Genomic DNA, 25,952 nt, shown 5'->3' with positions numbered 1-25,952 from the left:
GCAAATGTATTCAAATTTACTGTACTGCAAAATGTACTGTTTATAAGATTGGGCAAACCTGCAGTCAGCTGAGACTGAAGAAGTCACTTGGATGAGTGACGAAACGTTTCTCCCACAAAACGCTACGTCCAGATGAACAGAATCAACTTTTGGAGATTTACTTTCCTGGATGATTGAGAATGCATCAAGACGCTAAGAAAGTGTTGCATAAATGAGTGCTCCCACACTGCAATGAACTGAAGCAACATTTTAAAGAAGAGCCAAAATGACACAATGACAAGAGAGAGTGATAAAGTCACACACAACACAATTAATTCAAGTTAGGGCCAAAATGACAATCACGAGTATTTAGTGAACAATAATATTATAATTCACACTCCTTTCACATCTGTTCACATATTTGTATCAAAGTAGTCCTTCTTATTCACCAAAACTTTCAACAAAATGAAATCAACAGGGCATTACTTTATATACATTTTAATGCATGATCACTCATATTCATTTAATTGTAGGAAGCCAAACTTGAGATTATAATTTGTTTAACTGTGGAACCCTGCTTCAAGTTATTGTGGCTGAAAGTTGTTTCAGACATCACTAAATAATGGGGTGAACTGCATAAAGTCTTGTGTAAACGTCCTCACATGGCTCTATTTGCATATAATTGCCATCGCTCCTGTTTTGCTAGATTTTTTTATTTTTATGTTTATTTTTTGGGTGGATTGAGTCAAAATATTAGTTATTTATAGCTAAAGAGGTGAACACGTGATGTTTAACACCAAATACATGTTTAGTGGGTCTTTCAAAGATTCTTGAACAGAAATCTTCCCCAACAGCAAAGTAGAAGTACAGCATGCAGGGAAGAGAAACCCAGACCATCTCACAGAACACACAGTCCATTTCCTGAAAGTTTATTATTCCTTTATTGCTTTCTGGTAAATAATCTATTAATAGGTCTTCATTAATAAGTTAAATTCTGAGTTTGAATGTTCAAAAGCAGTGGGCAGAGATTATATGCTAGTAATTAAAAATGTGCTGTGAAGGTTGAGGATAGAGAAGGAAGAGGCGTACAACCCAAAGAACACCTTCCCCACACTGAAACACGATGGTGGGAGTGTTATGCTTGTGATTGTTTCGTTTGTCTGGAACTGAGAATCTCATCAAGGTGGAAGGAATCATGAAGAAGGATATCTGCAGATTTTGGAAAAAACAAACCTGTAGCAGCGAGCACCAAAGCTGAGATCCTCCCTTTGTCTCCAAACACCACAACCCAAAACACACATCTCTCCTGTTGGAGAACTACCTCCAGACAAACAAAGTGACTCTTCCTGACTGGCCTACATAAAGCCCTGAGCTGAATCAAAATTGAAAATCTGTGGGATGAACTAAAGACTAAGATCCATGCCAGAAAAACATAAAATGTGGAGGAGCTTAAAAGATTTGCAAAGGAAATATGTAGTTGTATATGCAACTAGCTATTAGCATGGAGGCTAATAATTTTGAAGCTGTTAGTTTTTGTTTTTTTGTGAAATCATTATGTTTCCGTATGCAAAGTAAAATAATGTGAGCATCTATAATAATCTAGGCTGTTTGGAACAGCTGTGTTAAAAATGTCTTGCCCTTTTAAAAAACACTTGGCACGTACTTAAAATAAAACGACGTTTTTATGGGGGAGGGTAAGAATTCTGTCCTCAAGCTCTTCTTCTATTCTTCACATTAATTTCTTCACTTTCCTTCCTGCAGAGATGAGGAAGGTATTGCTAGTGCTGAGAAGATACTTCGTGGCCTGGGGCTGGACCCGTCGGTTGAGGACTGCATAGCAACTCGGAGGGTGTGTCAGATTGTATCCACACGGGCCGCACACCTGTGCGCTTCCTCTCTAGCATCAGTGCTGCGACAGATCCGGGATAACAAAGCTGCTGAGAAGTTGCGTGTCACTATTGGAGTGGATGGCTCTGTTTACAAGAATCATCCAGAGTAAGTGAATCACTTCTGTTATGTTGGTCTCGCCAACACATTCATGACTTTGATCTGTGTCACTGGCACCTTTTACTGTAGCTGTGGAGTGACTGTGGCTGTGTTTGTCACTTCAAATCACATTTTTACTATTCATTCTGTGTGCCTGCATGTCCCTGAGACAAAGAATATAAGAGCATAAAGGCAAGTCTCAGGGAGGTGATCTCAGTGAACAGCCACATACAGTGGGGCAAAAAAGTATTTAGTCAGCCACCAATTGTGCAAGTTCCCCCACTTAAAATGATGACAGAGGTCAGTAATTTGCACCAGAGGTACACTTCAACTGTGAGAGACAGAATGTGAAAAAAAAATCCATGAATCCACATGGTAGGATTTGTAAAGAATTTATTCGTAAATTAGGGTGGAAAATAAGTATTTGGTCACCTCAAACAAGGAAAATCTCTGGCTCTCACAGACCTGTAACGTCTTCTGTAAGAAGCTTTTCTGTCCCCCACTCGTTACCTGTATGAATGGCACCTGTTTGAACTCATCATCTGTATAAAAGACACCTGTCCACAGCCTCAAACAGTCAGACTCCAAACTCCGCCATGGCCAAGACCAAAGAGCTTTCGAAGGACACCAGGAAAAGTATTGTAGACCTGCACCAGACTGGGAAGAGTGAATCTACAATAGGCAAGCAGCTTGGTGTGAAAAAATCAACTGTGGGAGCAATCATCAGAAAATGGAAGACATACAAGACCACTGATCTCCCTCGATCTGGGGCTCCACGCAAGATCTCATCCCGTGGGGTCAAAATGATCATGAGAACGGTGAGCAAAGATCCCAGAACCACACGGGGGGACCTGGTGAATGACCTGCAGAGAGCTGGGACCAAAGTAACAAAGGTCACCATCAGTAACACACTACAACGGCAGGGAATCAAATCCCGCAGTGCCAGACGTGTTCCGCTGCTGAAGCCAGTGCATGTCCAGGCCCGTCTGAAGTTTGCCAGAGAGCACATGGATGATACAGCAGAGGATTGGGAGAATGTCATGTGGTCAGATGAAACCAAAGTAGAACTTTTTGGTATAAACTCAACTCGTCGTGTTTGGAGGAAGAAGAATACTGAGTTGCATCCCAAGAACACCATACCTACTGTGAAGCATGGGGGTGGAAACATCATGCTATGGGGCTGTTTTTCTGCCAAGGGGACAGGACGACTGATCCGTGTTAAGGACAGAATGAATGGGGCCATGTATCGTGAGATTTTGAGCCAAAACCTCCTTCCATCAGTGAGAACTTTGAAGATGAAACGAGGCTGGGTCTTCCAACATGACAATGATCCAAAACACACCGCCCGGGCAACAAAGGAGTGGCTCCGTAAGAAGCATTTGAAAGTCCTGGAGTGGCCTAGCCAGTCTCCAGACCTCAACCCCATAGAAAATCTGTGGCGGGAGTTGAAAGTCCGTGTTGCTCGGCGACAGCCCCAAAAAATCACTGCTCTCGAGAAGATCTGCATGGAGGAATGGGCCAAAATACCAGCTACTGTGTGTGCAAACCTGGTAAAGACCTATAGTAAACGTTTGACCTCTGTTATTGCCAACAAAGGTTATGTTACAAAGTATTGAGTTGTATTTTTGTTATTGACCAAATACTTATTTTCCACCCTGATTTATGAATAAATTCTTTACAAATCCTACCATGTGGATTCATGGATTTTTTTTTCACATTCTGTCTCTCACAGTTGAAGTGTACCTCTGGTGCAAATTACTGACCTCTGTCATCATTTTAAGTGGGGGAACTTGCACAATCGGTGGCTGACTAAATACTTTTGCCCCACTGTATTTGCTCTGTGTGATTATATAAATAAGTCAGACAAACAGTTTAAAGACTGAATGCTGGAAGGATGTATACATGATAAAGGAGCATCATCAAGTTCACTTATAGCAGAGAAAAATCCATCTATAAGAAATTGTGCTCTTAAACTGAGTCCTTATCTTTCTGCCCCCCTTTTTTCTTAAAGGAAAATTGCTGCAAGCTGAATTGCCTGCCACTTACCTTTTCCAGGTTTCCTAGCTGGCTTGATTATGCGCTGCTTTTAGTGTAACTGAAAATGATAATCTATAAAATATACAGCTTGTCATTGTGTGTGTGTGTGTGTGTGTGTGTGTGTGTGTGTGTGTGTGTGTGGGGGGGGGGGGGGGGGGGTTAACTGACAAGGAGGGTGTGTTCAAGACGTTAATGGGCACAGCTGATTGTATTTGTGCGACACAGGGTCAAAAGATGTTCATTTTAAATTTAAAAGGTTTGCTGATCAAATATATCTAGTGGAAATGTCACCAGGTTCATCAGTTAAAGTGCACAGTGTGTATGAAAAAAATGATTCTGTGTGTGTGTGTGTGTGTTCCTTGGCAAAAATCATAAGCATGATATACTCAGGTATAAGAAGTGGCTACACAATGTTAATCTCTGAAGAAGGAAATGCCCATAGATGATGTTCCTGATTATTGTCTGGTGTAGAGCAGCTTCAATGTAAAAAAAAAAAAAAAAAAAAAAGATCAAAACACAACAGAGCAAGTTGTTTGGGTATCATGTGTACAAGCGAAAAAGGAACAACAGAAGACAGAAACCATGGGGACTTAACCAAATGTGTGTCTTTTCTAGGTTTTCCAGGAGGCTCAACAAAATGGTTCGTCGACTTGTACCCGACTGCGATGTGCGTTTTTTGCAGTCACAGGATGGTAGTGGGAAGGGTGCAGCTATGGTGACTGCGGTGGCCTTCCGACTTGCCAACCAAAATGCTGACCGGCAGCACATCCTCGACACGCTGCGCTTGAGTCGCGAACAGCTGCTGGAGGTAAAGAGGCGATTCAGCGAGGAGATGACCCGAGGTCTGTCAAAGCAAACCCACAAGCAGGCCAGCATCAAGATGCTTCCCACTTATGTCCGATCCACTCCCGACGGATCAGGTAGGTTTAACCCCACCTCCCCCAAGCTCTGGCTTGCTTTTGACACAAGGTTTCTTTTTTCTTTTCTTTTTTTTTTAAATATAATGAGTTAATGTCTTTTATACCTGGACAGAACATGGCGATTTCTTGGCTTTGGACCTTGGAGGCTCCAGCTTTCGAGTGCTTCTGGTGCGAGTGAGAAGTGGAACAAAACGCAGTGTGGATATGCAACAGAAGATCTACAGTATCCCACAGGAAATCATGCAAGGCACAGGGGAAGAGGTAGTGCTTCAACTGAAACTGACTAACAGGAAGCTACTTGTGATTAAGAGCTAAATTAAGGCCAAATGTTGGTTAAAAACTTGCCATGTCAAAGCACAGTACTGTGGATGTTTGCAAAAGTGATGCTTTGTACTTATTTGTACTTATACCTTATAATATTCCTTTTAATTTTGTTTTTTTGTTTGGTTTTTTTTCTAGCTGTTCAACCATATTGTGGACTGCATAGCTGACTTTTTGGAATACATGGGCATGAAAGGAGCATCTTTACCTTTGGGTTTTACGTTCTCCTTCCCCTGCGATCAAACCAAACTTGATGAGGTAATTTTCTGTGTTTGTGTAAAATGACCTATAAACTATATGAGTTCAGACTGGTTACATCTTTCTCTTGGTGCCTTTCACCAAAAACGTTTATACTTTTTACCCCAGCAAAGACCCACCCTTGGTCTACGTCAGTTTCAGTTTAGACTGAAGTAAACTTCATGATTCAGTAGTTTGTAACTTGATGTAATCATTTTCTGAATCACTTGTATCAATTTCCACATCATCATTGTTTTGCCCACCCCTCTTTACAGCATTGCTTCAGTTCATTGAGCTTTGCAGGTAGTTGCTTCATTTGTAGTTCTCGTGAGGTCCCACTGCAGCATCTGGGCTTTGACTGGGCCATTGCAACACCTTAATTATTTTCTTTTACAGCCATTCAGTTGTAGATTTGCTGGCTGTCTTAAAACCAGCGTTCCCTTTCAGTCGATTCACTCGGTACAACACATAAGTATGGGATATCACGCCCTCGCGTGTCCTGGCTGAAGAAACCTTTATTCACGCCTTTACGGCAGATGACGTGTGATGACACGCGCAAGGCCCCGCCCGCACATATAGCCGCTGCCATCACCGTCATCCCTCAGTTCTTACGCTCTTCACCTCGCTGAGAACACCTCTGCTGAGTTGGGCTAGCTAGCTACTGCTAGTTAGCTCCGTTGTCTGCCAACTTGAACCTAGCTTAACTGCCCCTGTTGGTGTTAGCCTCCACCGCCCAGCTGGTGCGTAGGCTGCCCGCGGAGCGCTATTTTCAAGTTTTTCTTGTGCAGCGTTTCGCTTTGCGTTTTGGGAATGGACTCCAAACCGAAGCGAGCAAAGCAGAAATCTTCTGTTCGCCCCTGTCCTCAGGGATGTGGTTTCTCTTTGCACGACAGCGACCAGCACGATGCCTGCCCTGTCTGCCTGGGGATCGTCCACGCTAGGAGAGCGTTGACGGAGCCCGAAGCTTGTGCGTTTTGTCGCCAGCTCCGACGCTCGACCCTGGAAAGACGGGTGACGTTTGTGGAAAGAGTGCTGGGACGCTCGGCTGTCGCACGGCATGACCCTCTTCTTTCCGAGTCTGGAGCCCCGGCTTCGTCCGAGTCCGAAGACGAAAATTTTCAGGTCGATGTCCCCGCGATTAGCTGGGCTGACCACATGGAATACGTTGACGGGTTAGCCGATGACGGACCGGAACCATGCAGGAGCGCTGACGGGCTTCAGCCTGGGTTGAAGCCCGCCAGCGCTCCCCAGGAAGACGATGACGTGCTGGACATCGGCCTGGACATCCATGGTTTGTCGGAGGATGAGCAGGAGAGCTCATTGTCGACCCAATATGCCGCCGCTGCTGCGCCGGTCGGCCACGATGACACCTCTCTTTTCTCCCTGTTTCGCCGTGCCGCTGAGAAGCTGCAGGTGGACTGGCCCTCTCCTCCACCAGCTCGGAAGCCGTCGCGGTTTGCGGGTTTTTTCCTTCCACCGGAGCCCGCAACGGCCAAAAACTGCCTCCCCATGTTCCCAGACTTTCTCTGCGAGCTAACAGCGTCATGGGACAAACCTCTGTCTACCCGCGTCACTGTGCCCGGCTATGGACAGTACATGGAATTGGACGGCGCCGAGGGAGCTGGTTTAGCTAACCCACCCCCTATGGAGCCGTCTCTGGCTGCTTATCTGGCCCCGTCCCATAACCATGGTGTCGGTGGCCCCGCAACTCTGCCGTCCAAGCACTGCAGATTCTCGGCCTCGCAGCTGGAGAAGATTTATCGGGCTCAGGCCGGCACCGCTCGAGCCATGAGCTCCGTCACCATGCTCCAGACGTACCAAGCAATGTGCCTGGCGGAGCTTGGATCGCTGGTTCCGGAGGACAGCCCGCTGTCACCTCTTCTTAACGAGGTTAGAGTCACCACGGATTACATCCTCCGTGCGTCTCGCTGTGCAGCGCTCTCCCTGGGCAGAGGGATGGCTTCGACAGTGGTGGCGCAGAGGCACCTGTGGCTGACCCTCTCCGACGTCCCTGATAGAGACAGAGCTGTGTATCTGGACGCACCAGTGTCTGCGGCTGGGTTATTCGGACATTCACTTGAAGCCATTCAGGCTAGATTCGATCTGAGGAAGAAGCAGACGGAAGCTCTGCGCGACATCATCCCCAGACGCCAGCCCCAGCCCAAGCCCACTGCTAGCTCTCACAGGCCCGCCGCTCCTCTGACAGCTGGCAAGAGACCGGCGCCCACTGCTGGAGTGGGAGGGCCGCCGGCGAGAGCACGTACTCCGGCCCGAGCTCCACGCCAGTCGGCCTGGGGCAAAGGCCCTCCCCCGGGCCCCCGACGGGACCCGACGCCCAGGAGGAAGAAGCCTCAGCCCTCCTAGCTGTGATTGCGAGTGGGGAAGGGATCCGGCAGCAGGGAGACGCTGCTCTTACCCCTCTGTTGCCGCACAAGAGGTGCCGCTTAAGTTCTGTTCAGGTTGTCAGCCCCAGAAGGCGCTGCACTTCCCTATCGCGGTCTCCCAAGCACATAACCCCTGCACACGGTTCAGATGTGTTGAATGTTCAAGCGACCACATCGAGTGTTCCCGCTGTTTTTCATTGTTATGCCCCGGAAAAGGTGCACCCAACAAAATGTATAAATGTACATGTTCCCATGTTGCAATCAATAAAGAGTGTTGTTTACTCTCAAACAATCTCAAATGCTCAACCTGCAGGCGAAATGAGCCAGGTCAGGCAGGGGATGCAGTCCCCTGCAGACACACTGGGGGGCGACGGCGCCCCGCCGTCAGTGCTGCAGGCCAGCCGGCTGGCTGCTCACTTCCCTCAGTGGCGCGCTTGCGCCCCCTCTCCATGGGTGCTGCAAACCGTTGCCATGGGTTACCGGTTGCAGTTCCGGGTCAAGCCGCCTCGTTTCCAAAGAGTCGTGAACACGATTGTCAACCCCGAGGCAGCCTTGGTACTCAGAGAGGAAATACAGGCGCTATTACAGAAGAGAGCAATACGGGTGGTCCCCGCTTCGGAGACGGACAAAGGTTGGTACAGCCGTTATTTTGTCATTCCGAAGAAAGGGGGAGGGCTTCGTCCCATCCTCGACCTGCGAGTCTTGAACACGTACCTGCGAACGTACAGGTTCAAGATGCTAACACTCAGACAGCTCCTGAGTGCAGTCGGCCCGGGAGATTGGTTTGCGACAATCGATCTAACAGATGCTTATTTTCATGTCGCTATACACCCGAAACACAGGCAGTTTCTGAGGTTTGCATTCGAGGGCGTAGCCTACGAATACCTAGTGCTGCCGTTCGGGCTGTCGCTCGCTCCCCGCACCTTTACGAAATGTGCCGAGGCAGCGCTAGCGCCCCTCAGGAAGAGGGGCATCCGCATCTTGGCCTACCTGGACGACTGGGCTCTCGTGGCTTGCTCCAGAGAACAGGCGGAGACGCAGCTGTCGCGGGTTCTGTCACACATTCAGACACTGGGGTTCTCTGTGAACTTTCAGAAGAGCTCGCTAATCCCAGGTCAACAGATCGCTTTTCTCGGTCTGGAAATATGCTCTCTTTCCAGCCGCGCACGGTTGTCAGAGCACAGAGTGGCCGCGTTTCATCGCTGCCTCGCTCAATTTCAGCTGGGACGCAGACTGCGTTTCCAGACGATATTGCGCTTGTTGGGCATGATGGCATCTATGATCGCCGTAGTGCCGCTTGGGCTGTTGAAAATGAGAGCGTTTCAACGCTGGACTCTCTCTCACCGTTTGTGTGCTTCGCGTCACCTCCGGAGGAGGCTGCCGGTAACTGCGTCTTGCATGCTAGCTCTCCGTCCTTGGAGGGAGCCCGGGCTACTGCACCAGGGCTCTCGGATTGGGAGGGTGTTGTTTCGCAAGGTGGTGTCCACAGATGCTTCCCTAAGTGGGTGGGGAGCGCTGTGCGAGGGTGCGTCAGTGAGAGGGATCTGGTCCGCGGCTCAGCGCCAGCTGCACATCAACCACTTAGAGCTGTTAGCAGTGTTCTTAGCTCTAAAGCGTTTCCGTCCAGTCCTGCAGGGCCAGCATGTCTTAGTCAGGACGGACAATTCAACAGTGGTGTCTTATATAAACAGGCAGGGAGGAACACGCTCTCTTCCCCTGTTGCAGCTGTCTCGCTCTCTGCTGTTATGGTGCAGTGTTCATTTTCTGACTCTAAGAGCCACCCATGTCCCGGGCCACCTGAACCTGGGGCCGGACCTTCTCTCCAGGGGGGGTCCTCTGGTGAGAGAATGGAGGTTACACCCTTCAATAGTGGCTCAGATTTGGGATCTATTTGGCGAGGCGCAAATAGATCTTTTTGCTTCCAGGGTGAATGCTCACTGCCCCCTGTACTTCTCCATAATCGACCACGATGCACCCTTGGGCTTGGACGCGCTAGCGCACCAATGGCCAGACGTGCTCCTGTATGCATTTCCCCCAGTGGAAATGATATCTCCAATTCTGGAGAGGGTGCGTCGGCATTCCCTCTCTCTGATCCTGGTGGCCCCTTGGTGGCCCGCGAAGTCGTGGTATGCAGAAATAATCAGCCTGCTTGCAGCAAGTCCTTGGCAGCTTCCTCTCCGCAGGGATCTCCTCTCTCAGGCGGGGGGGGAAGTGTTTCATCCGCGCCCGGATCTGTGGCACCTTCATGCTTACCTGCTGAGAGGTTAAACTTGGTTGCTAAGGGTCTGCCACCTAGTGTGGTAGCGACGATTCAGAGCGCCAGGGCCTCGTCTACTAGAGGCTTGTACGCTTACAAATGGCGAGCCTTCGAGCGATGGTGCCAGGACCGCCACACTCTCCCATTTCAGTGCTCTATTGTGGATGTTTTGACATTCCTGCAGGAGCTGTTGGATAAAGGCCTTTCGTTTTCGACGATCAAGGTTTATTTAGCGGCTATATCTGCTTGTCATATCGGTTTTGACGGGGTGACACCAGGTGCGCATCCCCTCGCCGTGCGTTTTCTGAAAGGGGTTCGCCGGCTGAGGCCCGTGCTTAAGTCCAGTGTCCCGGCTTGGGACTTGTCTTTGGTGCTGGAGGCCCTTTGTGGCCCTCCGTTTGAACCCGTTGAGTCGGTAGATATGAAACTTCTTTCGTATAAGACCGCATTACTTCTCGCTTTGGTCTCGGCGAAGCGAGTGGGGGACCTTCATGCGCTGTCTGTGCATCCTGCCTGCACACAGTTTTCTCCTGATGGCCGCAAGGTCGTATTGCGTCCGAATGCCGCCTATCTTCCCAAGGTCATGCCTGCATCTTATAGTTCAATGGAGTTTGAGTTGCTGAGCTTTTGCTCCCCTCCTTTTGAATCTGAGGAGCAGAGGAGGGTGCATTCTCTTTGTCCAGTGCGTGCGCTACGCACCTACATTGAGCGCACTCGGGATGTGCGTTTGTGTGACCAGTTGTTTGTCTGCTTCGCTAATCCGAATAGAGGTAGAGCTCTGTCCAGACAGAGGCTGTCCCACTGGATTGTAGAAGCTATCTCGCTGGCATACAGCACCGGAGGTTTTGCGTTGCCCCACGGGGTGGGAGCTCATTCCACCAGGGGGATGGCGACCTCATGGGCTCTTTTTAGAGGGGTGCCTGTGGCTGATATTTGTGCAGCGGCTAATTGGGCGTCGCCGCACACTTTTGTGCGGTTTTATCGGTTGGACGTTACAGCCCCTTCGGTGGCTCATGCTGTCCTTTCTGCTGGGTCTACCACTCACTAAGGATGTGGTGGTCCCGTTCCGGTTCGGTGGCTGCTCTGCGGGGCGTGTATATAGGTCCCATACTTATGTGTTGTACCGAGTGAATCGACTGAAAGGGAACGGTTAGTTATGTCTATAACTTCTGTTCCCTGAAGGAGAGGAACGAGGTACAACACAGGGTGGCCCCACTGAGCAGTTGGCTCGGTGAAGAGCGGCTATCGAACTGAGGGATGACGGTGATGGCAGCGGCTATATGTGCGGGCGGGGCCTTGCGCGTGTCATCACACGTCATCTGCCGTAAAGGCGTGAATAAAGGTTTCTTCAGCCAGGACACGCGAGGGCGTGATATCCCATACTTATGTGTTGTACCTCGTTCCTCTCCTTCAGGGAACAGAAGTTATAGACATAACTAACCGTTTTGTTGCATGAACCAGTTTTTGTCAAGTTTTAGCTGTCAGACAAATGGCCTTACATTTAATTCTGTTTTTTTTTTCTAATTACTCTGTCATAAAACTTTGATAATTTAGGCTTGATGAGACTGAGATGTAGTCCTTTTTGTAGATAGGACGCCCAAATGCCCCAGATCAGCAAAGTGCCCAAACTTCTGCTTTTATAGAGGTGCTCACACTTGCTGATGGATCAGTTCATCAAGTGCATTTGATTAACAGCACCTGGTTGCTACTTGCACTGTACTCTGGTTTAGCTTAGTTGGTTTTGTTTTTGTTAAATAAATAATGATGCGGTGCAGGATGTCATGTTTTGTGGTTGCTCGGAGGTTGTATTTATCTAATTGCCAGACCTGCTACGGATCAGGTTATTTCATTTATATCTTCTTATACTTAAAACTTTCTTCTTCACGCTGTATGTGAGCACAGGAGTGTGTCAGGTAGAGAAACTGGTCTAAACTATACTCTGTTTTCTAAACTTGCTGGGACACTCTGGTGGGGAGTACACAAGCTACAGTGGCTTGCAAAAGTATTCGGCCCCCTTGAACTTTCCCACATTTTGTCACATTACAGCCACAAACATGAATCGATTTTATTGGAATTCCACGTGAAAGACCGACACAAAGTGGTGTACACGTGAGAAGTGGAACGAAAATCATACATGATTCCAAACATTTTTTACAAATAAATAACTGCAAAGTGGGGTGTGCGTAATTATTGAGCCCCCTTTGGTCTGAGTGCAGCCAGTTGCCCATAGACGTTGCCTGATGAGCGCTAATGACTAAATAGAGTGCACCTGTGTGTAATCTAATGTCAGTACAAATACAGCTGCTCTGTGACGGCCTCAGAGGTTGTCTAAGAGAATATTGGGAGCAACAACACCATGAAGTCCAAAGAACACACCAGACAGGTCAGGGATAAAGTTATTGAGAAATTTAAAGCAGGCTTAGGCTACAAAAAGATTTCCCAAGCCTTGAACATCCCACGGAGCACTGTTCAAGCGATCATTCAGAAATGGAAGGAGTATGGCACAACTGTAAACCTACCAAGACAAGGCCGTCCACCTAAACTCACAGGCCGAACAAGGAGAGCGCTGATCAGAAATGCAGCCAAGAGGCCCATGGTGACTCTGGATGAGCTGCAGAGATCTACAGCTCAGGTGGGGGAATCTGTCCATAGGACAACTATTAGTCGTGCACTGCACAAAGTTGGCCTTTATGGAAGAGTGGCAAGAAGAAAGCCATTGTTAACAAAAAACCACAAGTCCTGTTTGCAGTTTGCCACAAGCCATGTGGGGGACACAGCAAACATGTGGAAGAAGGTGCTCTGGTCAGATGAGACCAAAATGGAACTTTTTGGCAAAACGCTATGTGTGGCGGGAAAACTAAGACTGCACATCACTCTGAACACACCATCCCCACTGTCAAATATGGTGGTGGCAGCATCATGCTCTGGGGGTGCTTCTCTTCAGCGGGGACAGGGAAGCTGGTCAGAGTTGATGGGAAGATGGATGGAGCCAAATACAGGGCAATCTTGGAAGAAAACCTCTTGGAGTCTGCAAAAGACTTGAGACTGGGGCGGAGGTTCACCTTCCAGCAGGACAACGACCCTAAACATAAAGCCAGGACAACAATGGAACGGTTTAAAACAAAACATATCCATGTGTTAGAATGGCCCAATCAAAGTCCAGATCTAAATCCAATCGAGAATCTGTGGCAAGATCTGAAAACTGCTGTTCACAAACGCTGTCCATCTAATCTGACTGAGCTGGAGCTGTTTTGCAAAGAAGAATGGGCAAGGATTTCAGTCTGTAGATGTGCAAAGCTGGTAGAGACAGACCCTAAAAGACTGGCAGCTGGAACTGCAGCAAAAGGTGGTTCTACAAAGACTCAGGAGGCAGAATAATTACACACACCCCACTTTTCAGTTATTTATTTGTAAAAATGTTTGGAATCATGTATGATTTTCGTTCCACTTCTCACGTGTACACCACTTTGTGTTGGTCTTTCACGTGGAATTCCAATAAAATTGATTCATGTTTGTGGCTGTAATGTGACAAAATGTGGGAAAGTTCAAGGGGGCCGAATACTTTTGCAAGCCGCTGTACCTTGGATATAGCAATCATAGCCTTTTGCATTGTCAGAAAAAAAAAAAACCCAACAAATAATAACAATCAAATGTTCCCAGCAGCTTGAAGTTTGAACAATCAGTGAACTATAGGGAGTGTTGTTTGGATGATGATGAAAATAAGAAGCCCTGCAGAATAAATTTGAACTCTGAATCATCGCCCCAAACAAAATACCTGGAATAGGGTGTCATGCAGACAGAGTTGCATAAAGAAAGATATTTTGGTGATCTGTGAATGTGATTGTATAAGTGGGCTCGGTTGTTGAACTTGAAAACAAGGAGCGACAATTGATGACAACAACCTGCCACATGTGTTAAGCCAGTGGTTCCCAAACTTTTTTTGCCAGGCCCCCCTTTTTTTTTTTTACAAGAAAAATGTTCGCGCCCCATGCCTCCTTCTCGCACGTGCACGCACACGCGCAAACACATCCTCCAACCACACACACCCATATTTTGCTCCATTGCTGTTTATTTCACACCTCAAACATTTAGTGAACAATTAAGCAAATGCAAGTAATCTGCAATAAATTACAGGTTGTAAGAAAATAAACTACTAACTCTTTAACGCTACGTCCACACCTACACGGGTATTTTTGAAAACGCAGCTGTTTCATCCACACGTAAACGGCGTTTCGAATCACTGAAAACTGTGATTTTTTTTAAAACTCCTTTTTTGCGTTTACGTGTGGACGAGGAATACAGAGTTGGTCAGGCAACGTCAAAGGTATGTGCCTTTTTTCACGTCACGCTGTGCGCCACGTTATTGTTTACAGGAGATGAATTGCAGAATGGCAGATTAACAGTATTTTGTCTCTATCTTCAGGTTTTACACGCTTACACACATGCAGTTACTGTCCCTCTATTTAGAAAGGCAGAGGCGTCACGGTGTGATTATTTTAGTTGTTTTTTTCCTGTGTAATAATATTCAACATTGTTATCAATACATTTTTCAAAAATGCCTCTCTGTGCAAAATAGGTTCAAAAACATAAACAACTGTGAGATACTGTTTGTCCGTGATTTAGACAGGGGACACAAAGTGTGGCAGGATCAGCCTGATATTATTTGTATCCCGCTGTAACTTTACTGTATAAAGAGCTAACATTTCCAAATGGAGACAATGGAGGTTTGTCTTCCTTGACTGCTTCTTGTTTTTGTTTGTGTTTTGTTTTTCTAGTTGAGACCTGAGTTGTTGTTGTTTTTTTTTCTTTCTGTGTGTGCTTAAATTTTCAGCTCTAATGACACCCTGACTACAAAAAAATGTTTATTTTCTTTGCATGCAAAGAGTAACGTGAACCAAAGTCAAATGTTTGTGTGCACAAACGTGGCTAAATACAAAGGATTCTGATCGTGACTCTGTAATTTGTCTAGGGCATACTCCTGAAGTGGACGAAGGGGTTTAAAGCCAGCGGCTGTGAGGGGAAAGATGTTGTCGCGTTGCTTAAAGAAGCTGTCCGCAGCAGAGGGGTCAGTACATCAATCACAGTCTTAAATACAATTTTAAAGTCACTTCACTTTTTTTTCATCTGCCAAAGCACAGCATAAGTTGCCTCAAGGTGTTTTATATGTAAAGCAAAGACCCAACAATATTACAGAATTGTGGCCTTGAATATTAACCCTTGATTCATGTAATAAAAAGAGCCAAAGTGGCTAGACTGTACCATGATGTTATACAGTCACATGTAAGACCCAGGAGAGCAGCACTCTAAGAGATCCACCTACACTTGTCAGTGAATGTCTGAATTTTCTCTCCAATGCTTTTAGTTACGACTTTCATTTCTGATTGAATAACAAGTACATCAGTTTAATTGCATGAGATTTAAAAAATAGATTAAAATGGTCTTGTGTGATTCTTTGAATTTGTGTTTGAGTTATTTTCTGAAATGGCTGAGTGTATATGTACACACACAGAGAGATATATACATGTGTCTATATGTAGATATTTATATATATTTACGTGTGTGTGTGTGTGTGTGTGTGTGTGTGTGTGGCTGAAATGTAAGATAAAGTAATGTAAGTAGTGCTTGTTATAAAAGTACAGAATCTTATTATATAATCTGACAATTTACCAAACTATGATTTATATCTTCTGTTTTCCGGTGCTCACAGCGTTAGATGATGCACTAAAGCAATATGAGGATTCTCAGACCCGCAACCATTAGAACTGCAGTTGAGTGAAGAGTGTAGATAAGCGAATAATGTCTTTCTAGTGCTATGGATAATATTAATATTTATGCTTATGCTCAGGCGGCACGGTGGCACGGTGGTTAGCACTGTTGCCGCACAGCAAGAAGGTCCTGAGTTCAATTCCACCATCAGGTCTTTCTGTGTTTGCATGTTCTCCCCGTGTTTGCGTGGGTTCCCTCCGGGTACTCCGGCTTCCTCCCACCGTCCAAAGACATGCAGCTTGTGGGGATAGGTTAATTGGATAATCCAAATTGCCACTAGGTGTGAATGTGAGTGTGAATGGTTGTCTGTCCCTGTGTGTTGGCCCTGCGACAGACTGGCGACCTGTCCAGGGTGTACCCTGCCTCTCGCCCTATGACAGCTGGGATAGGCTCCAGCGCCCCCCGCGACCCTGAAAAGGATAAGCGGAAGCGAATGGATGAATGGATGCTCAGTTCCAGTTCATAGATATGAATACGTTTGTTTACTTTGCTTCCAGGAATTTGATTTGAACTTTGTGGCAGTAGTTAATGACACAGTGGGAACCATGATGACTTGCGGATACGAGGACCCCAAATGTGAGGTGGGACTCATCGTCGGTAAGTTTGGCCACCTCCCTCCTTCTTTGAAGTCTTGCAAAGTTTATTTATTGTTTGCAAACATTGTCTGGTATATTTCTATTTATTCATCATCTTTGTAGTCAAGCTGTTCTATGAAAGTCCTCGTATTTTGTCTGATTAATTTCAGGCACAGGGACCAATGCCTGCTACATGGAGGAAATGCATAACATCGAACTGGTGGAGGGCGACAATGGCCGCATGTGTGTCAATGTCGAGTGGGGAGCATTTGGTGAAAATGGGGAACTAGAGGAGTTTTGCACAGAGTTCGATCGCCTCGTCGATGCCTGCTCTAACTACCCTGGGAAACAGAGGTACTGGATCGGTAATAAATGAAAAATCCACAGCGTGGATTCTCAGAGCCAAGATTCACAACAAACAGCATCACATGTAGTTACCATTATGAACACATAAGGGAAAAACAAGACAAGGACTGACTGAGAGAAAGACACACTGGCTCAAGAAACACAGAAGAGTCAGGGAGTCTATCATGAAATAATAATGCTGCCAATTAAAAGACACATGGAGAGTGCACTACACTGCAAGTCACCACTGTGACAGTTGTTTGAATAGATAACTCATAGTGTCACACATCAAGAGCTCTCTGTGGCAGTAAAGCAATTCCAGCAGTCAGTTCTGACATTTCCCACAATGACAAAGTTTCAGTGTCGAAAACTGGAATCACAGATTTATTTATTTATTTTTTTATAAATTACTGACATTAGTCTTTTAGAAATATCAGGCTCCAGAAGTGCTCCGTATAAACTAGACCTTTAAGATATTTATGGTCACAAGTCAGATAATCTTACCATTGTCAAATACTCAATCCAAATTCTGTAAACAAAAACTATGAAGGAATAATCGGAAACATTTGTTACAAAAGGAGGAACAAGTTTGTCTTACTCAGCATTTTTAGACTACAGACAAACATGTTGAGAATAAATTTAACCCTGTTGTGCTTTAAACTCAATTTGCACTATTTTATTTCTTAAAATTTCACGTTTCTTTCCCTCTGTAATGTGACACTGCAACACTCTGTCCTGATACCCAGACATGAGTTTCTCTGCATCGACGTCAGTATTTTTTTTTTCTTTAATGCCTAAGATAAGGTTTATGGTTAGGTGTTATGGTTGATGTTGGTTTGTGATGATTATCTTGCTGAACAATTTATGAATCTTTAATTCTCACAAAGCTTAATTTCTGTATAGTCCAAATGTTTACCAACAAACTGGCAGTGGCTTTTTGTCTAGTGAGCCAGAGTGATGCTAACTTTCAAGTTGGCCTACAAAAAAACATTGCCGCTGCAGCATTCTGCACTTCATAACAAACAGGCCATTATTCACCAAATTCTTAAACTTCACATCAGGCCCTTTTGAAAGTACACATCATTTAAAATCCAACAAGTCAAAAGCAAGAGTTAATCTGAATAACAAATGTATATTCTTTAAACAACTCTGTTGGTGACTGTTATTATATTTGTAGGCTTAGACCTCAGCGCCCTGTACTATGACCTTCAGTGCACCCAAATTACCTTCCTGTTATCTGGATTCACTTATCCTAGCATCAGTGATCAGGATAAGTGATTGCATAAAGCAGGTTATCAACTCGCTAAGTTAACCCAGGGGGCTACCCTGTGTGTTCACATTAAAGTGGTGGTGCTGGCAGCATCTTACCAATCCAAAAGGGGCATTTCACCAATCTTATAACTCTTGTTTTCCCCCACAGAATGATCCCTATGAGTGTCACCTATTCCAATGATAAAATGTAAAATATTTCTATGTGATCAAATATATCTAAGAACATTAAAAGAACTGAAAAATGCAGTTCGATGCTGTAGAAAGACTACTGAAGAATGTAGCCTGTCCTGCTCTCCCTGCAGATGTGAGGGGGCCGTGGATTATAAGTCTAAATGCTGAGAATTAAGTCTGATCACATTTGTCTCTTGGCTCTTTGCACACAGTCGATCACTCAGTACCTTTGGCTGAATGATAGAGACTCAGCATAGCTGCCAGCTATTTTATTCACCCAAAGAGCTGTTTATACAGCTGTCTGGATAAGATACGTGTTTTATCTTTTTTTAAAAGCACAGTTCTTGTATGATTGTTTATCAAACTACTGGATGGACTACAAAACAGCAGAATTGTGTCTGCAGGAACATCTGTTACAGAGACACTCTTAAACTAAAACGATGCAGAGTGATTTCCACTTGGGGTTCAGGTTTCATTTTGTTCTTATAAATAGAATTAGATTAAGGAAAAATAAATTCATCAGCTTCATCAGATCAAATGTTAAAAACACATCAAACAGAAGAAGAGCTAAAGTAATCTGGGGTCATTTGATGAGCATCTCTGTAAATGTGCAATCGTTGGATAGTTTAACTTGGTGGTTAAATACAGTTTGTTAGCAACATGTTTTTAACAGTTTCTAATTACCAAAACAAAAACAGCAGACTCCATCAAGAACAAACTAACAATAACAAAAAACAATACAAATGAACTGAATACCCAGAGCATACAAAACAACACAAAACTGCAAAAGTATTTTTGTTTTCTATGTTGTGCATGTGCTACACATGCAAACTCATCAGCATGCAACTATTTAAGCAATATAACATTATATATTATTTAATTAATATAGATATAAGATGATAGGTGGACATTTTACCAGAGTAACTAGTCACACATACACACTTGCATGTATCTTAAGATGGAAAAAACTGAAAAGCAAAGTTTTCCCTTTGCTTTTCAGTTTCAGTACTATCTGTGAAAATGAGTTTGTGTGATTATGATCACTTTACTGCAGTTCTTTGGAGATCTGAGCAGTCATGGTGTTGATTGGTTGTTTCTTTATTTCAACAATAAAGCAAAAGCTGCACTTTAGTTTAGCTTGTAGTGGAATTAGAATATATACAGGCAGATTCAAAAAGCCCAGAGCAAGTGAGTCTGAATATGTTTGAAAATGAGTCTTGACTGTATTTGAGTGTTCCAGGAAAAGCCCAGACCTCTGTGGAGAGTTGTCAATCCAATCTGATTGACTTTGAGAGCATCTGCCTGTGAGAATGAGATAAAGGGTTCAAAGCTGTCCCAGAACCATCCAAGTTCAGCCTTTTTTCCTGAAATCTATATATTCTGTATTCAAGTCCACAGGAGCTCAGGCCTGCCACCACATCACATTTTTCTCTTGTTTATTCTGTTTATCTGAACACATCCAGACAAAACATTTAATTTGTTGGCTTAAAGCACTTTGTGGTCTTTGTTCTGAGAAAATACAAAATACCAAGCCACCGAAGAGGGAGGTCACACCTTTGACCGGGAGATGAAATGAAATGAAAGACACATTGTTGTTTTAAAGACAAGTCGGGCAACATCATTGGTTTCCTCTTGACTTATTCATGAGAGAACATTAAGATGTAGCTGTGAGTAAGACAGCAGAGCTATACCTATACAGGCATACTATACATTGATTATTTCAAAAGAAGAAGTGCTTTATTAAGTTATTTTTTCTTCTTTTAAAGAAGCCTTTTGGAATATCTGTAAAAAGAAGTCTCAGTGTCACGTCAGGGAGTTCATGCAGTGTGTGTCCTGTACATGCCGAGCATATAACATTAGACAGAATTCATTTCAGTCCCTGTTACACATTCTGGTAACTATTCCATTAAAATCTGCTTTAGTAATGACATTTGTTTTTGTTAATGGAACAAATAACTTATCTGACTTCTCTTAATTAATGTTTCTGTCTCCTCTTTCTCAAAGTAAATTGGTGCTTGCTCACTAAATTGCTTTTTAGTAACATTTGGGACTGAAATTGTAAATGGTGATAATGTAAATACTGTGGCTACTGTGTTGTCTGTGTGCATGGATCTGGAAAGTTTGAAGTTTGTGTGTTCTCTCGAAGGTATGAAAAGATGATCAGTGGGATGTACCTGGGGGAGATCGTGCGGAACGTGTTACTGGATTTTACCGCTAAGGGCCTGCTGTTCAGGGGCAAAGTGTCAGAACGACTGAAGACGCGAGGCATCTTTGAGACAAAGTTCCTGTCGCAGATTGAAAGGTGAGTATTACAAACTGCTCTAGTCTCAACATGTCTGTTGAGCTCACACCATCTTGGTCACATGTTTGGCATTTGTTATACTAAAGCCTGAGGTGTGTAATGATTATGTATAAAATGATGAGCAGCATGTCAATACTTTTTGTATCACTGACTCATTTTTGTTCTTTGAAACCAACACAGACTATTTAGATGTGATAACATAAAATCACAGTGTCTGAATATGTTGCCATCCTTTATACTTTCCAGTTATCCTTTTATATTTTTATATTTATTTAAGTATGTTAGTGAAATATAATACAAAGTTAACAGAGTTAACCATTTTTCCTTTTCAATGATAGTTAGCAGCCCAAAAAGGAAGCTCGACTTTACACCACAGTCTGTTCTGCTGCGATGCTTCTCCAATACATGTGCTGCTCAGACTATAGTAAAGCCACTTGTTATCCCAGGGTGTTAAATGCTGCCATTGTGTAAGATCCTGCTGGTATCATAGAGATGCACTGCCAGTGTCCTGGTCAAGCCGAGTGCAGAAGGTAAGACAGAAAAGAAACAGAGCAAAAACAGTTAAGCCGATATTTGGAGGTTTGAGGGGAGGCAGTGGGTCGAACGTTTGTCAGTTGGTAAACTGCAGTTTGTTTTTTGTTAGGGAGCTTTGTGTTTTCAAAGAAAATCCTAGCTTGGGTTTAATATTCCTGAATGCGGCAGCTGTGGCTCAGGATCAGGAAGGATCAGGCTTAGGACGGAGAGGCTTGGGGGTTCGATCCCTAGTCGCTCCAGAGCCCGGAGTTGCTCCCAGTGCATTCATCAGAGTTTGGATGTTCTACTTAGAAGAAAGAAAAAGTGAATGAAACATGTTGGATAAAGCTGAGTGCTCAAGTATCACTCAAAGAACTCTACTTGAGTAGTAGAGCAGAAAAGTGCTGCCTAAGAACTAGGGCTGGGCCATATCATACCGTTCACGGTAATGTTGGGCAACGATAAGAAAATGAAATCTCGCGATAGAATATGGGTAAAACGCGCATGCGCAGTGCCTTTGTTTTCATACGCACATGGCGGAAAAAGCATAGCAGAGAATGAGAAGGCAAAAGCGGACCGTTGAATGAAACGATGAACCAGAATTGGTTTGTAAAAATGCTGCAACTTCAGTGGTGTGGAACTGGTTTAGCTTTCGTCTGTCAGATACACAACAAAGCACTATTTTCGGTAGCGCATGCTAGCGGGCCGTCGTTATTACCGTGTTTGTGGAAAATACGGCACACATAAAATCAATCCTTCGATTTTTCTGAAAATCGACAGTGCGCCTTATAATCCCGTGTGCCTTATGTATGAATTCTAGTTGTGTTTACTGACCTCGAAACGATTTTATGTACACGGCGCTCGAAAATCTGTCAAATGTTTTAGTGTGACTTTGCTAAGCTACGAAGCCGCACCGCTTGATGGATTGTCGGATCATTACGACTATCGTAGGCAGGAGCCTCACGGAGTGATACGTACTGTGCTTCAACATAATGTTACCGTATTGTGTGTGTATAACCTCTTTTTAAGTTTTGTGGATATTATACATGGTTATGCTGAATATATGTCGGCCAGTTTCCACTGGAAATGCCTTTTGGTTAAACTGTCAGCAAGAAATTTGCACTGTTAAATTTTTATATAACTTTAATGCACATAAAAAACAGCTGCTTGTTTAAGTGAAAATACATTGATGGGGTTTTTTGCACTAATAAAGTTGTGGAGTTGTAAAGTGTTTTGTCTAGTGTCAATTATATCGTCAGTTATATCGTTATCGCAAATTTTCAAATGTATATCGTGATAAATACTTTTGGTCATATCGCCCTGCTCTACTAAGAACCAGTCCATCTACTGTATGCATCATTAACACTGCATGCTAAGAAGTTCAGCTCATCCAGTGTGAACAAATAATACCAAGGTGTCGTTTGCATGTGATAAGGAGGACGTGACAGACCAATGACAAGCAGACCTTTGACCGTATTTGAAACTCTGGGAATGAGAGTAGGCTTTGCAACCTGTGTGATGATGGCAGGATTTCTAAATGTTCTGTATGCTAGTAGCATCAGTTAAGGGCCTGAGGGCTCTGTCTTATCGAAAGCTTAGTTTAGCATTCTGATTGAATCATCCTGGATTTACCTCCCCTGCTACAGTGCACATGAAAGAGCCAAGATGTGTTATTACAGATTAATCTAAAGAAACATCAATCGCGCTGGGTGATTTTAAAGAGATTGATAGAAGCAGATCAATGCAAAAGTACAAAGAAATGGGTGAGATCAGAGATGTTTCAGAGAAAGGCTGTTACTTTGTGTTCATAAATTGTGCTCTTTACTTTCAGCACATTTGATGTGGAATTACAATATTTTAAATGGGTAAAATGACATTTATTCTAATGATTCTACACAAAGTCATTTAGAATGAGAACATTAAAATATGTTGATACTTATCAACTAAAGTTCACAAACTGAAATAATTGTGAAGTGATTAAGATCCTTTTAGCTGCACGTTGCAACGGACTGAGAAGGAAGAAGGTCTTTGGTCAGAAAGGGCTCCATCTGTCACTTTCCCATAGCTGCAGATGTCCTCTGCAGAGGAGTGAGAGCTCGCAGCGGCTCATCATCCATAAGGCTTTTTATGAAGCGAGATAGAAAACATCATGTGGCAAATCTCATTTAGAGGAAAGGATGTGGAAATAGAAAAATGGATGAAACAAAAAAATAGTGCTTCTCTGTAGGTCACAATGTTGCAGGTCCATGTTTGCTGCATCCACCAACATGTGGAGTCTGCAATCTTTCTAAAATCCAACCATGAATCTCTCTGAGTCTTTATAGGGTTTAAATTTGCACGTGTAAGACTTTGTCTGCTTTAAAGTTCCGCGTTTCTTTCTGATTATAAATGCTCTGTATGATTGTGTGTCTAATAAGTGGACTCTCTTTGCGCGTGCATAACACTTTCTTCTCTCCGACCCGCAGCGACCGCCTCGCCATGCGTCAGGTTCGCTCTATCCTGCAGCACCTGGGCCTCACCGGCTCCACGTGCGATGACAGCGTGCTGGTGAAGGAGGTGTGCAGCGTGGTCGCCCGCCGTGCCGCTCAGCTCTCTGGCGCTGGTTTAGCCGCTGTTGTCGACAAGATACGGCAGAATCGCAACTTGAATCAACTCTCCATCACCGTGGGAGTGGATGGCACGCTTTATAAAACGCATCCTCAGTAAGAAGCAGTTATCTCCTAAAACAGCATTTTATTCAGTTCGTAAGAATCAGACAAGCCTGCACTATTAAGCCCTGAGTGGTTGGGATACAGAGCTACACTGCACACTTTTATATTCACAAATTTATTATATTTTTTTCTGAATTGTAGATTTTTGGATAAACTATTCATGATTTGTACAAAGAGCTGCAGAAATGTATCTTTTTAGTCCTTTGAGGACTTGAAAGAAAAGACCATCTGGGTGTATTACATTTAAGACAACGTAGTCATCAGCTGCAAAAATACTCTTATTTGCATAGTAGAGGAAGAGAGTTTCTTGCAGCTTTTTGACACTTATTTCTCCTCTCTCTCTCTCTTTCCTTTGCTTATTAAGTTTCTCTGCCATTATGCAAGAAACACTGCGGGATTTGGCGCCACAGTGTGAGGTGACGTTCCTGAAGTCGGAGGATGGAAGTGGAAAGGGAGCAGCACTGATCACCGCAGTGGCCTGCAGGGTCAAAAATGAAGGACAGCAGTAAATCCCAAAGGCTGCTGTGATGTCATGAATAGTTATATATATATATATTTTTAATGTTTTTTTTCCACCCCCAGTGTAAAGGTGTGTAAGAATGTGTTTTAAGATTTGTGTTTGTAATCTTTGTAGCTGATATTGAGAAGGGGGGAGTCTTTAAATGAAGTTCAGACAGCGCGTTACAAGAATTGCACCTCCTGTGAAATGTGACTGTTACAAGCTGATGGGCTTGTTTTGTATACACTCCATCTTTGTCTTTAATATTGAATATCCCAGGCTGCCTTCCAGCTCGTGTGTATAAGTTTATACACTGATTGAAAAAAGAAATGTTGGAAAAACTTGTTTAGGCAGCACGTGTCACAAAGTGCCTCCGTCACAAAAACATTTCCATTGCCTTTATTTGGAAAATTGCTGAACACGTGGGAGATTAAACTGTAACTCCTGTGTTATGAAACCAAAAATGAAATGCCGGTTGTTGTACTGAATTTACCAATATTTAAACACAGCGTTTATATAAGTGAACTGTTCTGTTCTGCTGGACATGCTGAAAACCAAATCTTATTCATTCTGTATTTTTATTCATACTGTGTTTGTATTTGTAGTGCTAGCAGAGGGCTAATGATTACCATTAGGTTATTCTGATGCTGTAGGAAAAGTACCAACATTAAATATTCTCACTGCACCCATCCCCAGGGACTCTTACCAAACAATAGAGGTCAGAAAATAAAGGAGAAAAGACAAAAAGTTGAAATCCAGCACTGGTGGGAAAATGTTTTTAATTTATTTTTCTTTTTTATTTGTATTAACTTTATTTGCATGTTTAAATATTTCATTTTGCTACCAAAAAGGTTAAAAAGTCATGTTTCTGAAAATGCCCGTCAAGCCGAAACTCAGCAAAAAAGAATCTTTTTTTAAAAAAAAATCAGAATTCCCAACATTCAGCAGCAACATCACTAAAATCAAGCTTTAGTGAATTTTTAGAACCACAGCACTTTGCTTTTTCATTCATAATCTGTCTGCTAAGATTGTCTGGCAGATCATAATTCATCCTGCGGTTTTACTTCCATTAAAGACCGTCACATTACAATTGATGTATTCGTTTGCTCTTTCTTTTATTCAGATGGGTACTAAAATAGATCCATTTGGGAGCAACTTTCAAGCAAACAGATACTGTAGTCGCAGTGAGGGTGCAGGTGAATCACAGCATGGCTCATGCAGGCTTCATAGTTTTAAGCTTAGCCACGTGCACGTGTAATGTGCCTGTGGATGAGTTCAGGAAACAATCAGTACACAATTGTGCATTTACACTCTCATTTCTTCCTCCATTGTCCTTTATTCCATTATTCTTGTTACGCAGCCTCCATGTTGCGTCCTTTTCAAACTCAAAGGTCAACAATAGGATATACATATACACAGTTTAGTGTTCGTGAAAGAGGAGATCACAAGATCCCTCTAAACCTTAAAGAATGTGTCTGTCACCAAATACATTTGCTTATATCCATGGAGATGTGAGCAGGCTTCATCTGATAACCTCAGAGGTGAGTATGCTCCTTCAGCCCACAGCAGATGTGCATTTGCCTAATATGCAGTCTAATTAGTGTTACTGCATTCAGTTTAACCGAACACCTTAATCACTATAAGCAGACCTTTATAATCAGCCTTCAGTCCTTTGAA

The 25,952-nt window shown here is 43.9% G+C and overlaps 1 protein-coding gene across 1 annotated transcript in view; it reads left to right on the top strand.

The window, feature by feature from the left end:
- hk2 (hexokinase 2) overlaps positions 1-25,365 on the top strand; it is a 50,731-nt gene extending 25,366 nt beyond the window's left edge. Inside the window, exons 9-18 of the mRNA XM_085474514.1 lie at positions 1,741-1,974; positions 4,618-4,922; positions 5,035-5,183; positions 5,382-5,501; positions 15,091-15,186; positions 16,385-16,484; positions 16,633-16,816; positions 20,397-20,552; positions 23,531-23,767; positions 24,141-25,365. Coding sequence (XP_085330640.1) covers positions 1,741-1,974; positions 4,618-4,922; positions 5,035-5,183; positions 5,382-5,501; positions 15,091-15,186; positions 16,385-16,484; positions 16,633-16,816; positions 20,397-20,552; positions 23,531-23,767; positions 24,141-24,285 — 1,726 coding nt within the window. The 3' untranslated portion in view covers positions 24,286-25,365. The remainder of the gene's footprint in view (positions 1-1,740; positions 1,975-4,617; positions 4,923-5,034; positions 5,184-5,381; positions 5,502-15,090; positions 15,187-16,384; positions 16,485-16,632; positions 16,817-20,396; positions 20,553-23,530; positions 23,768-24,140) is intronic.
- The last annotated feature ends 587 nt before the right edge of the window (positions 25,366-25,952 follow it).

This window comes from Copadichromis virginalis, linkage group LG12 (genome assembly GCF_057382275.1).
Source record: "Copadichromis virginalis isolate Kocher_CV1m ecotype Utaka linkage group LG12, C_Virginalis_male_GT1.1, whole genome shotgun sequence".
NCBI lineage: Eukaryota > Metazoa > Chordata > Actinopteri > Cichliformes > Cichlidae > Copadichromis > Copadichromis virginalis.
This window is presented reverse-complemented; position numbering and strand designations above follow the sequence as displayed.